General features: G+C 35.3%; 1 protein-coding gene and 1 long non-coding RNA gene across 2 annotated transcripts; one reads left to right on the forward strand and one right to left on the reverse strand.

Moving 5' to 3' along the window:
• The first annotated feature begins 4,150 nt into the window (after positions 1-4,150).
• On the forward strand, positions 4,151-5,325 carry LOC103940477. Its single transcript, XR_007256952.1, has 3 exons — positions 4,151-4,298; positions 4,884-5,012; positions 5,176-5,325. It is a non-coding gene; the product is annotated as an uncharacterized LOC103940477 (long non-coding RNA).
• A 1,371-nt stretch (positions 5,326-6,696) lies between these two features.
• LOC125475636 (disease resistance protein At4g27190-like) lies at positions 6,697-13,070 on the reverse strand. The gene is given in 4 exon segments (XM_048580611.1): positions 6,697-6,900; positions 7,090-7,926; positions 8,106-8,675; positions 10,406-13,070. Coding segments are annotated over 4 exon segments (4,245 nt in total). The 5' UTR covers positions 13,040-13,070.
• Positions 13,071-13,298: the final 228 nt, after the last annotated feature.

Genomic DNA, 13,298 nt, shown 5'->3' on the forward strand with positions numbered 1-13,298 from the left:
ATTAAACACTTAAAAAACAAGAAGAAGACCATGTGGACAAAACAAATTAAGAAAAATTAATTAATTATTACTTTGAAAATAATATTTCATTAAAAAAAGAGGTTGTTCATCTTCTTCACTCCCCCTCACTTGATCGAGCAACCACCTCCATCTCCATGTCCTCATTCTTCCTCCATCACCACCACAATTCAAACTTTCAACAATCCAAAAAACAATCATTGTCTAATAAAATAATAATTTGGTAATCAAAATCAAATCCCTACTATTTGATTCCACACGAATTTATGAAGAACAAATCATAGAAACGGCGGAGAAGGATTTGCGGAAGCGGGTGAAGTCGGGGGACTGGATGACTATGGAGGGGGATTGGAAATGGGAGGGAGGGGAGATTTTGGGGGATTGAGAGGCGTTTTGTGGTGGGGTGGGGGGGGGGGTGTGGTGGGTGGAGACTTGTCCACATGGTTTTTTTTTATTTTTTATTTAAGTAGTTACATTATGTTTGGATAAAGAAATTTAAGATTACTAAGAAATTATAAAATGACGAAAATTGAAATGATGAGATTTTATTTTTTAGAATTTGTGAATTTTCTTATTTGGTTAACTTAAAAAAACAATGAAATTAAATACGAAATTTATTATTTTTAGACTCTCAATCATAGAAATTGAAAAATGACACATATTTACATGGAATTTAAACTTGGGAATTGGAGATCCCCAATTGCAAGTTTTTTTTTTCACTCGAAAATTCTAAATTTCTATGCGTATGAATCCAAATAAGGGAATTGGTGCATATCAATTTATAAATTCTAGGGGAAACTTGAAATAGGTCCAATTTTATAGCCCAACATTAGGATTAGTCCAATTTTTAGTTACTTTTGACTTAGCTCCAATGACTAGGATTCCATGTCAGCAATTTTTCTGATTAGGTTGATTTTTTTGCATTGTTATTACTATTTTACCCTCCTATAGATTTTGCACGTTCTCCATATATTTCCCATGTTTTACATTTTTATCAGAATTTAAATTCATTGTTCAGTGGTCCTTCATCTTTCTCCCAGATTTCTTGATAACAATTTTTGAATTTGAATTTCTTATCAATCTATTTTTAAGGAAGGCTTAATCACTTTTAACTTTCTAGTAACTTTCTATACAAATTACATGTGTTTATACGTGTAGATTTCTTCAGAAGACCTATTCTCTAGGTACAGTTTTTATGATCGTGTTTTTCCTTCGTGGTTTGTCGATACTTAACCTTCTCCATCTATCAAAGGACTAAAACACAGCAGATTGAATGCCAATTAACTTTCAAGTCAGATATATTATAATTGCTTTCCACTTTATTGTTGTTTGCTATGCGAATTCAAAACATGAAGACTTTATCCTAATCCCCCTAATCCCTTTCTATCATCTCTCATTGACATGCTTCTTTCTCTTTTTATTTAAAAAAAAAAAAAAAAAAACCAATGCACAGAAGGTGTTTGATGTTATACCTCTTTGAAAAGTGTACTCTTTAATTTCCGGTAGAAATTTATTGTTCGCTTATTGTCACTATCCTTGTCACTTATTCTAGATTTCGAGCCGCCTGATGATAGCAAAAGGAAGAAATTCATTGTGATTGGAGTTGTTTCAGCATTATTCCTCATTTTCTTGATTTTGGGCATTCTTTGGTGGAAAGGCTGTTTACTTGAAGCTGTTTCCACCGTTTTTCCAGAAGCACCACATGCATTTTGCATGTTTCATTTGAAATTGAATATACAAAGTAAATATCCAAAGCAGATAGGTTCTGGTTATGGTGAAGTCGTTGCTAACCTGTTCCAAAAATGTTGTTACGCTCCATCCCAACTTGTGTTCGATCAGGAAATGAAAACTCTCATCAAGGATGGTGGTACAATAATTCAGAAATTTTTGCAAAACATGCCCAAAGAAAACTGGTCCAATGCATACACAATAATTCAGAAATTTTTGCAAAACATGCCCAAAGAAAACTGGTCCAATGCATACTTCAGGGGGAAAAATATGGTGAGATGTGCTCTAATATTGCAGAATCCTTCAATTCTTGGATTTTGGATAAACGCAAGATGCCAACTTACCAAATGATTGATAACATACGTGTGAAGTTGATGGAGATGAGTTCTGATAGGCAACGTGAAGCCGAAAGATGGACCTCACCAATATGCCCAACAATGGATGACGAAATGATGAAAATGGTTGAAGTTGGAAGACATTGGAATGTGTGTCATTCAAGTGAACATATTTTGAAGTCAGAGATGAGTATTCTGTCATGGTGGACTTACAAAGTCATACTTGTTCTTGTTATCAATGGCAAATTAAAGGGTTCCCTTGTGCACATGCTTTGGCAGCTATTTTGAAAGATGTAGGTAACCCATATGATTATGTCGAAGATTATTTCACAACATATTTCTATAAGTCTTTTTATTCATATCCCATCATTCCTGTACCTAATATTGAAAAGGATGAACAATCTATGAGTCATGAGTTTGTGATAGAACCCCCATTGACAAAGAGGTCCCCAGGTAGACCAAAAGTTAAAAGACTAAAATCTATTAGGGAAGAAACACGCCCCAACAAGTGCAGTAGGTGTGGTGATGCTACACGCCACAACCGGAAAACTTGCAATGCCCCTATTTGACATACATCTCCATTGCCATTTGGATTTTTTTTTTTTTTCAAATATATGAACACATGTTTTTTCTTTTCTTTTTTTATCAATGTAATAAAATGATGCCTTCGACTTTTTAGTTTACTCATATTCTTCTTTTTTCCAGTATCTACTTACATGTCATATGACTTATGCAATCTGTGAAGATAATATATTTATTATGCTATCATTACTAAACCTTCCAAATCAAACCTATATATAACAAGCAGCCATAAGATGTTAAATTTTATCCTACCTATCAATTTGGCTTACAATATAAACTACCTATCCTTGTAGAATATGATTTTTACATTCACCATTAGTTGTACAGGTATATTACTTTTTGGGACGGTTTTAAACTACCTAACATGGAGGAAAATTACCGACAACCATTTTTTAATAGATTATTTTTGCAAAAATTTGTCTAAAGCGGAGGTTATTTAACTATTTGATTGTTATTGTGAACATTTCATTGTGTTTTTAGCAACACCATGCTTGTCTAGTTTTACTGTCACAATTTTTTTTTCAATTAAACAATGTCAAATTTACTCCAGTATTGCTATTATGGAAAGACATTTTTGTGAATATATTGATAAAATAAAAATCTTAAAGTATATTAAGTTGGGGAAGCAAAAAATCCAACATGTAGCAAAAAATCCCACTTATATTGTATTTAAACTACCCAACATGTAGGAAAATTTATAGCTTACAATACATGTTCTCCAGGTACACCCAAACTTACAATACCTGTTCTCCAGGTATACCGGGAAGCCAGAACCAGATCTTCGTAGCTTTCATCATATACTGGGAGAAAATTTATAGCTTTCATAGCTTCATACGGATTTAGGATTCAAAACAAAGTTTCCGCTGGACACGGACGCAAACCAATTTGAAAGATGGGAGGATAAGGTTTTTGAATAGACAAAGAGATTAATCTGCAAGAGACCTGATAAAGGGGTCTAATGGCAATTGTTGTAATTTTGTTGGTAAATTATGTGCATTTTAATTGCTGACATGGATGATTGTTGTACTTACTAGCCCCCACTTATGCTTATGTAATATAAGTGGATTCCATTCAAAACAGGCTTATAAAATTGGACCCATATCAAAAGATCCCTTCTTTTATTTGTGTTTGTAGTGATGTAATTCAGGTTCTGTTTATTGTGATTTTAAATCAAATGCCTTACTTCGTCTAAATTTACTACAAGATCTAATCTGTATCTAGCGGGAAATGGTAAATAGGTCATTCTCGGAATGACATGAAATTAGTTATAGATGGCATAAAAAGAGGGGTTACTTCATTCGAAGAATTTATTTTGGTGAGGGAACTTTGAGCTGATTAGGTGAAGAACCAAATTGTCTTATAACATGCTTCTCATTTATTTGAAAAATGGATTGGATCCTATAAATATTTTAGCCATTGACTATAGATAAGGCGGTTGTATTGCCACTCTAAGATAAGGCAGTTGTTTTTTTCAAAATGAATTATCTGATACACATACAAAACTATCTGAACTAAAGTATAATCTGGGACTTTTACCGTCTATCTGTACATGATTGTTTCTTCATTGCTTCATTGTAGGTGAGAACGTTATGCGAGAAAGTAAAGGAAATTCTAATGGGTGAAAGCAATGCTCAGGTGAAAATTTTGGTTTCTTTAGTGTCTTATTATATGTGTTACATTACATATTTCACTGTTATTGCATTTGGTATGGGAAAAAAGCGTCATTATTGTCTTTCATTTTGAATTGGTGACGCTGGTGTAGATCTTTCAAATTGTATGGGTAGACATTTATTATTATTTATTTGCATGCCTGTGAAAATGCCAGCGACAATTTGTGGCGATGTTCATGGGCAATTTCATGACCTTGCAGAGCTTTTTTGATTGGAGCGTTTTATTGCTTGCAATTTTGGATTACTTCAAACTATGAATGAAAAGGCGTTTTTTTATTTTTTATTTTTTTATTTTTTACAACATTGTTGAGAGTGGGTTTTGCTTAAACTTTCGAGTTCTGAGTTTATATCATGACATTTGATATGGTTTCATTTATTTTGTGAAATTAGATACTTTTCTGTGCACATTTTTCCTAACAGTTAAGTCAATTGATTGCTCATTTGGCTGTAAATTTGACATTAGTGAATTCTGGACTTTAATTTCAATGATTACCCAGTATTAATTGGTTATTGATTAGCATTTGTTTTCTGGAATATGGACTCTGAACAGTTCAAAGGTTTTGGGAAAGGAGTGCTTTTTAATCAGGCCAATTGGGTCCTCCTGGCAATACAATGTCGAAAATTTTTAAATCCGAGTCCGAGAGATTTGGCAAGATGCAAATAAGTTGTGATTGGTAAGGTAATATCATCCTAATATATTTTTCAAAGCAATTTACTTATTTGCATTTTTCAGCTTTATGTGTCCAAGATTTTTCAGCTTTACATGTCTTGAAGTAACTGCAAAATCCTTTGCTTCATAGACAATTTCTGAAATTCCTTTTCTTTTTCTCTCCTAATTTCAGTCAACGATGCTGACCGAAGATTTACGGAGTTGAGTACCAGGATGAGGAGACTAGGAATGAGTTTTGGCTCTTAATAATTGCTGCTCTGTTGCTTGGAATTATCAGTGCTTTCAGTTCGACTTCAACAATACTATATGTGCATCTTGAATTTACATTTCAGAATTTAATTTATTTTAAGTGTTCTGCTAAAACACAAACTATGAGACTTGGTGGTGGCCTGCACTTTGCAGCCACAACTAAGACCAAGGGGTTGATTTTTGTTTTCATTTCCTTACCAATTGGAATAAAATTGCAACCCACCAGATAAGTAGTTAATAAGTTATACTACTAGAGTTACATAATGCCACTTAGCAGTTGGAAATTAACGAACTAGATTTCTTGACATGTCTTTTTGTATGACAACTTTTTAGGTGCTGCAGTTTTGTTTTGGTTTTTCATTCTTTCCCTGAATTTCAGTTGTAGTAGGATTGAATCATTTAAATTGTGGGATTGTTTTGTTTGATGGGTTTCAATTGTGTTTTCATTTATATAGTACTAATGTAGTTAAGGTTGGTGCATTGAAGTCCTGCAGCAACGCTCAAGCATATTTACAATGCTCTCTATTTTATAGCAAAGTTTTAGCTAAAACGATGCAAAAAAAATCATTTTACGAGCTCTCTGAAAAAAATTGTACTCCAACCAATGAAATCTAGCTTTCTTTCCAAACGAAAAAGAAAAATACACACGTACGCACATCCAGTTAAAAGATGCGATTCCATTGATCTGATATTAGTAAAGAATAAGAAGCACTCTCTAGTACAAAGCAGTTTCAGTAGACAAGTGCATACAAGCACCACTTCAAATGCTTCAATGTTTACAGAAATCACACTAGCATTATTTCCCAAACAACCAATACCGAAAATGTAGTGAACAAAGCTAAGCTCCAAATACAAATCACACTTTTACCACTAAACACTAACAAGTCAACACAAGCATAACATGACTTGGAATATGTATCAGTGCCTACCCAAATCACACAAGTTTCTGGGATACCTTTTCAGTTGATGCCGTAGCTTGCAGGCTTATATCAAACAAGATGAGATCGGCCTCGGATACGAAGCTGGGCACAGACCGTTGAGGGGTGAACAGAGAATAGTCACAGCAACAAGAGAAATTAGAAAGAAGTATACTGAAAGTAGCAACCCAACTAGCAACCACAATAACGCTAAAGGCAACATAGCCTGCATCTTCAGGATCTCCAACGCCCCTGATTCAACCACCACAGTAACGCCAAAGCCAAAAAGGTCCAAGCAATCATATAACCAAGGCTAGAACTGGCCTCTAGCCCACAGAAATCACATAACCAAGGCTTCTTCCTTGAGGAGGAAGCTTTGCCAGCTTAAATCCAATATGGCGGTCACTGACAATAAGAGTGGTGCCCATCTTGTTCCTGGAACTATGACTAGCACGACATCAAGTAGCATAGTTGTCTCTATCCAAAAAATTTGGACATACCAATGTGATTTCTGGGGAATGTGTAGATCAGAGAGCCTTCTAGTCTGCTCCCCAGGATGATATTTCTTCCTTTAAAAGGAAAAACAAAAGAAAGAAGAATATAACACACAAACAAGCAATCACACACACCCGGAAAAACTTAACATGCCAGCCAAAAAATGAGGATTCTTCTTTGGTAGAGGGTGTTGCAATTGTAACATCTAAATTTGTATCTGCAATCATCAGCTGGTCCTGTAAAAATATATATTTAGTTGACGATTACAAATAAACACTCAAACTGTTCAATAAGAAATCTGACTGAAGAACTACGAATAAGATGAATAAATCAAACTTTTAATTTTAACGGTTCAAGGTTCAGAAAAAGATGAAAAATTGGAGAGTGAAATTAGTAGATGCTTAATTAGTGAATAAAGAACTTACGGTTTGATCACGATCATTCTCCTTTGAATCACTTAGCTCTAGTACATCATCAGTTTCCTCTGCCATTTGTAGTCTTTCTGGTCTTGGATCACTTTGGAGTAACCCATCAGGAGAAATCTTTAACTGGATCAGCTGGCACTTCTTGACAATCAAATCCTTGGACAGTAAGGATGGGACTTTGAAAATGCAATTTCCCGTGCAAAATCCTTGCAGACTTGGTAGACCAGAAAGTTGCAAATGTTTCAAGCAACTGTAAGTAATCTCATTTTCTGAATCATCTCCGTTGCTTGCCACTATTTCTACCATTCTTTCACAATACCGAACATCCAACTCCCGGAGTTGCTGCAAATCCTTAGCCACAGAATAAGGTATTAAGTATTGCAGTCCGTGACAGCTCCATATGGTCAAAGCGGTTAGATTCCGCAAGGATATCAAAGTTGAAGCTAGATTCTCTAATCTGCCACATTTTTCTAGGCATAGAAATTCCAAGTTTGGAAAAACAGGGCCCCCTGGTTGGGAGTTCTCCTTTCCTAGATGTATCAGCTCCGGCATATTGCCGAGCCACAAACCCTTTACACGTGGGAGGGTCTTAACTTCATGTATTTCCCCGCTACTACTTCCTTGGTGGTTGTGGACAATTAATTCTTTCCAAGGAGCAGAGAACACACGGAGATTTTCAATATTCTGTAAATTCTCAAAGAAATCATCTGACTTGGGATGTGAAGTAGCAAAACCAATTACTTTTAGTTTTCTCAGCAACTCTGCCAGGAGTGGACCATACAAAATATCCGTGTTCTCGTCCAAAACCAAGTATTCCAAGTTGAGGAGTGACTTATCCTGAAATATAATCAACAGTAATGGCATGCTTTAAAATATTTTGAAAAATTGAACATCACATAATAACTTTAACATTAAAAACATAATAAATTTATTTACTTGATGGTCTATGTTTAATTAGTATGTAAAAATCACATAAAATTTTGAATATCAAAAGAATTGTGGACAAGTATGGTTACCTTCTCAATTAAAAAGAAAGGTTGTTTCGTTGACCTTGGGTGGCCCAACTCAAGCTTGTCTTGATATGTTAAAAATTCGACGGGCAAAATCTCCACATCACCACATTTCGTGAACTTTAAGATGTTGAGTGATGGCCAATTAGAAATATCCAGCCCTGGACAGAAACTCCCAAGTTGGGGTAGATTATGAAATTCCAGAAATGTTACTTTAGGGAACTCGAACTCCTCATATGCCGTTTCTGGTCCTTCTTTCTTCTCAACAATTTCCTCCAGTAAATCACAATTCTTAACCTTCAACCTGCTTAGCTGCTTAAGATCTTTGGCCACTGAGGGGGGAAAAATATTTTTCAAACTATCACATGAGTCTATGTCAACTGAGTTTAGATTTGGGCACTCAAAACCATTCACCTGAGTGGTAGATGATGTGTCATATACCATTTGTAATGCTTGACATTTGGATATCGTGAGATGTTTGAATTGCCCGAGACATTTAGCCATGGAACTAGAAAACAAGAATCTTAAACTATTACATTGATGCACAATCAAGGTTGTTAAATTGGATATCAAAACCTGCATAGCACATAACAAAATTCATGTTTATTTTAGGAAATTATAATTTACAATGTTGTTTGCCATATGTGTTCCAAATGCATAGATATAAAGTAAAGATCATATATTAAAAAAGTAAGCTACTAGGTTACTAGACAGCTGGATATCTTCGTACTTTCATTAACTAGCAAATAATGAATTGGAGTAAAAAAAAACTATGCCAATTTTATAGGGCCAAAGTTATGTCAATTTTATTCCAAATTTAAACTATTTACTTTCGATCAAATAAAAAATTATTTTATTTAAATTGATACCAAGATTACATTATTGTGAATATTTTTAGTGACAAATGGTGAATTATCTTAGTGATTGAGTTTAAATTTTTTGCACTCAAAATAAGAGTAACTTCTCTATAACATGTTTCATTAGTTGACACCTGTTCACAATCTAATCCCTAACATAACCCTCTCCTCCCAGTAAAATTAAATAAAAATAAAATCAAAAGTAAGAAAAAAGAAGCTGCTCATCCTCTCTCTCTCTCTCTCTCTCTCTCTCTCTCTCTCTAAACAGCAGCAGTATCAATTGCATCTACTTCACACTTTAAATCCATTAATCAAATCGAAAAGCCTCGTCCTTCAATTTAATTGCTCATTCAAAGAATAGCGGACTACCAAATCTGGGAATATTGAAGAATAAATCCCTTTTGGGCTGTCAGATTTGTGAATATAAGCGTCTCCCCTGGCTCACCACGAGGTGGGGTTCAGGGTGCCGTGATTGGTGGCGTTAGGAATGAAGGGGAATGGGAGGGAAAATTTTTTGTTGGGAGGAAACACAAGTGGTACATCTCGTATATCGGTTGCACTGAAAAATCTCACGAATGAGATAGGTACCCAGTACGCTGGCTACGATCTGATTGTTATTTTTTTATTTTATTTGGAGTTAACGCCGTTAGGTTCTGTTGAGTGAATGGATAGATTTTTAAATTTTAAAATAAAATTTTAACGAAAAACTTGTGGTACTATTCATCTTAATGAAAAATTATATTTTTATACTAAAAAGTCAAATCTGGTATTTTTTATTTTACTTTTTATTTTGCCTTTATAATTAAAACTCAAAGTTTTCAAACCATTTTTATTAGTTTTTCTATTTTAAAAAGGTCACAAAGCGTCTATGTTTATAAATAGGTGCAGAAGATTTGAACTCATTATTTGAATGTCCAAGGAAGAAAAAAATCTAACATCAAAATTAGAAAAAAACTTGTGTGGGATTTAACTTGATCATGCTGAATGGTACTACACCGCCATTCATTCCTTGCCATGTGCTAAACCAAAATAATAAAAGACTCTCCTTATTAAGGAAGGGGAATGGGAGAGACAGAGAGGCGCCGAGTCCGCTGGGCTACACTCTGATTTTTGTATTTTATTTTATTTGGAGTTAACTCCGTTAGGTTTGGATGAGTGAATGGATAGATATCAAAATTTTTAAAAAGTCACAAGGCTATGCATAAATGAGTGCAAAAGATTTGAACTTGTTAAGAGAATACCTAGGAAAAAAATCTTAATATCAAAACCTAATAACATAATATATCATTTAAATGGTTTTTGCTTATTGAAAAAAAATAAATCTTAAGCATTTGTATCTTTTTTCTTATTGAAAAAAAAAAAAAAAATTATATGTCGAATTCGAATAAGAAAGCTATTTGGAGAAAGAATCATGCAACCATTTTGCTAGAAAAATAACTAAGAAAGTACCTCGCCATTATTGAACAGTCTCGGTGGTCCACCAACCTCATCCTTCGTAACGATTTCGTCGGATTCTGTAGCAGTCGTTAATTGCTTGCCTTTGGAAGAGAAACCAATAAGCTTTGGTAGATTCCGAAGTGTCAAAGATTTTAACTTTCGGAAAGGCTCGCCTATGAGTTGCCCATAACATACACTTTCCAAACTCACAAGGTTTTCAAGAGCTAGAGATTCCAGGTTGGAGAAGGCATTATGAGAATAACTCCAATTGACGAAGTTAATGACATATTTAACTTCATCGTTGTTTTGGATATGGAGATGCTTTAGTTGTCTAACAGCTTCACTGTCAAATAGATAGGAAATAATATTCACAATCTCCACCCCATCCAAGTACAACTGCTCACATTTCTTTACCAGCAACTTTATACCTCGGTCGAATTGATTTCTCCGGGTGAGCTTGAGTTTTAGCATGTTAGAGGAGGTTGCAAAGATGTTAGGATACTCCCAACAATCACCGACAAGTATGGTGTATCTTTCTAACTTATCGGAGAACAAGTTGGTTGGAAGAAGGTTAGCATCTGGAATGTGTATGTCCAATGCGGATAGATGGGGTAAGTGCTTCAGCTCTGAAACACTAGCATTACTTCTTCTGCCATCGACCAAACCTTCACCCTCCCATTGCTTGAAGCTTTTTATTCCCATCCTCAAGTCTTCTAGTCTTGTCAAGCTTGATATAACACCAGGTGAGATCAGAACAAGTTCAGAGCAACCGGTCAAATCCAATAATTGTAGCCTTGTCAATTCCCCTATTTCTCTCGCCAACTCTTTAAACTTGGACATTACGAGGCTAAGAATTCTCAAGTTAGTTAGTTGTCCAACAAGAGTGATGTCTACGAACTCGCACCGATCTAAACACAATGTGTGGAGATGCTTTAGGGATTGAAGAGATGGAGGTAGTGACGGAATATGGAATTCGGTTACATCCAACACTTTGAGTTCTTTCATCCCTTCAAAAAAATTGCTTGGGATTTCCTGGGAGTCGCCCTTATAATTTTCGAACAAGATTAACAATTTTAATTCTGGGCATTCCCAAGGTACTCCAGGAAGCCTGGGGATCTTGCAACCTCTTAAGGACATCCTTGTGCATTTTTTAAGGAAATTGTCAGTTGGCCATTCTTTCACCTCATCTCCATATGCTCTTGAAAAGGCCTTTTGATCATCAGATGCAATCCGGACAGCAACATCTCGTACAAGCTCATGCATTCTAACAGTCCTATCGTGATAACTGTCCAGCAATACGCCAGAATTTTTTAGTTTTTTAACCATTACATTCAATGAATTCCGTGCTTCTTCCACTGTCTCAACATTCTTTATCAAACCCAAACCCATACTATACTTTAACAAGTCACTGAGATAATTGCTGCAACTTCCGCAAAGCAAGAACAATTGCTTAAGCTCTTGATCCTCCAATTGTTCGTAACTCCACTTTAGAGCCAATAATGCTTTTTCATTCAATTCTTTCTTGTCAAATCTTTTGAAACTTCTCAACGCATCTTTCCATTCCTCCAAACTACTTTCCCTTAAAGCACTTGCAACAGCAACAACCAAAACCGGCAAACCTCCACATTTCTTTGCTAGTTGGGTTGCTTCTTTCAGTATACGGTTGTCTTTAACGACATTACCCGCCATCTTCTCAAACAAATTCCAACTTTCATTTTCTGTTAAAAATCCAAGTTGAAAATCTTTTTGTGTATGCATGTCATAGAATAAAACATTTCTTTCTCTAGATGTCAACAATAACTTACAGTGCGGCACACCGACAAGTCCCACAGCCTCAAAGTTAATTCTTTCTAAGACATCGTCTAAAATGACAAGAGTCTTCCCTTCTTTTATCCTGGCCCATATGAGATTCGCCCTTTTTCCCATATTCTCAGATTCATCAATGTCCATCCCCAACTTTTCAGTAATTTCTTTTTGAATTTTTTCATTGTCCTTTTTTTCTTTGACATTTAGTATTATAACCACATCATCAAATAACTTCTCTTTGACAACTTCTCTGTAAACCTCTTTGGCAAGTGTTGTCTTCCCGACGCCCCCTAATCCGTACACCCCAATCCTGTTGATATCAGGTTTTTTCAGTTCCATAATGATATCCTTCACCATTGAAATCCTTGATTCAAGGGCCATGTACTTGTCCGAGGCTAGGGCAGATATGTCTTCTACGGGAGCTTTGTAAGAAACACTGGAAAACTCTTTTTTTTTAGTTTCATGTGCTTCAATCTTTTCCATCATTTTTGTTGACTTCCTGCTACGCCGATGATAGTATATCATATTAGGACATAAAATGAGACACTTTGTCTTTGCAGGGCCTTCATCATGCAAGAGTGCTTTTGCCTCCAGAGTGGTCTCCTCCGCATCTGACTGCCATTTGTGGACATCAGCTTCCACTTCTTGATTAACTTTTCTTCCGACTTCATCAACTTCATGCTTCATCCTTTGTTTGACAAGATCAAAATTCTCCAATTTAGTCCTCAGATCTTCAAGGTTGCTTTTGTAGAAAATGATATAACCCACTTGGCGTGCAACTGGTCTTATTGTGTAGTCAATTATTGTAGGAATAATTGCAGTGAGTATATCCATCGCCATGGCACCTTTAGCTTACCAATTCGTTTGCGTTTTCGATCTATTGAATATATACGAATCCAAAAAATAAAATTCAAGATACGAGAAAGGAATCCTTTATTTTTAAAGCAGATGAAATTAAAGAATGAAACAATAGATCATACCTTAGCTCGTGATCCAGACTACGCTTGGAGAAAAACAGAGCAGTATGCAAATCTTTTTCGTTTTCTTTTGCTTCATGTGGAGAAAACTGCATAGTAAAAGCAAAAAGAAGGTTATATCA

This window comes from the organism of the source record quoted next, unplaced genomic scaffold (assembly GCF_019419815.1).
Source record: "Pyrus x bretschneideri cultivar Hongxiangsu unplaced genomic scaffold, Pyrus_bretschneideri_v1 Contig151, whole genome shotgun sequence".
In the NCBI taxonomy this organism is placed as follows: Eukaryota; Viridiplantae; Streptophyta; class Magnoliopsida; order Rosales; family Rosaceae; genus Pyrus; species Pyrus x bretschneideri.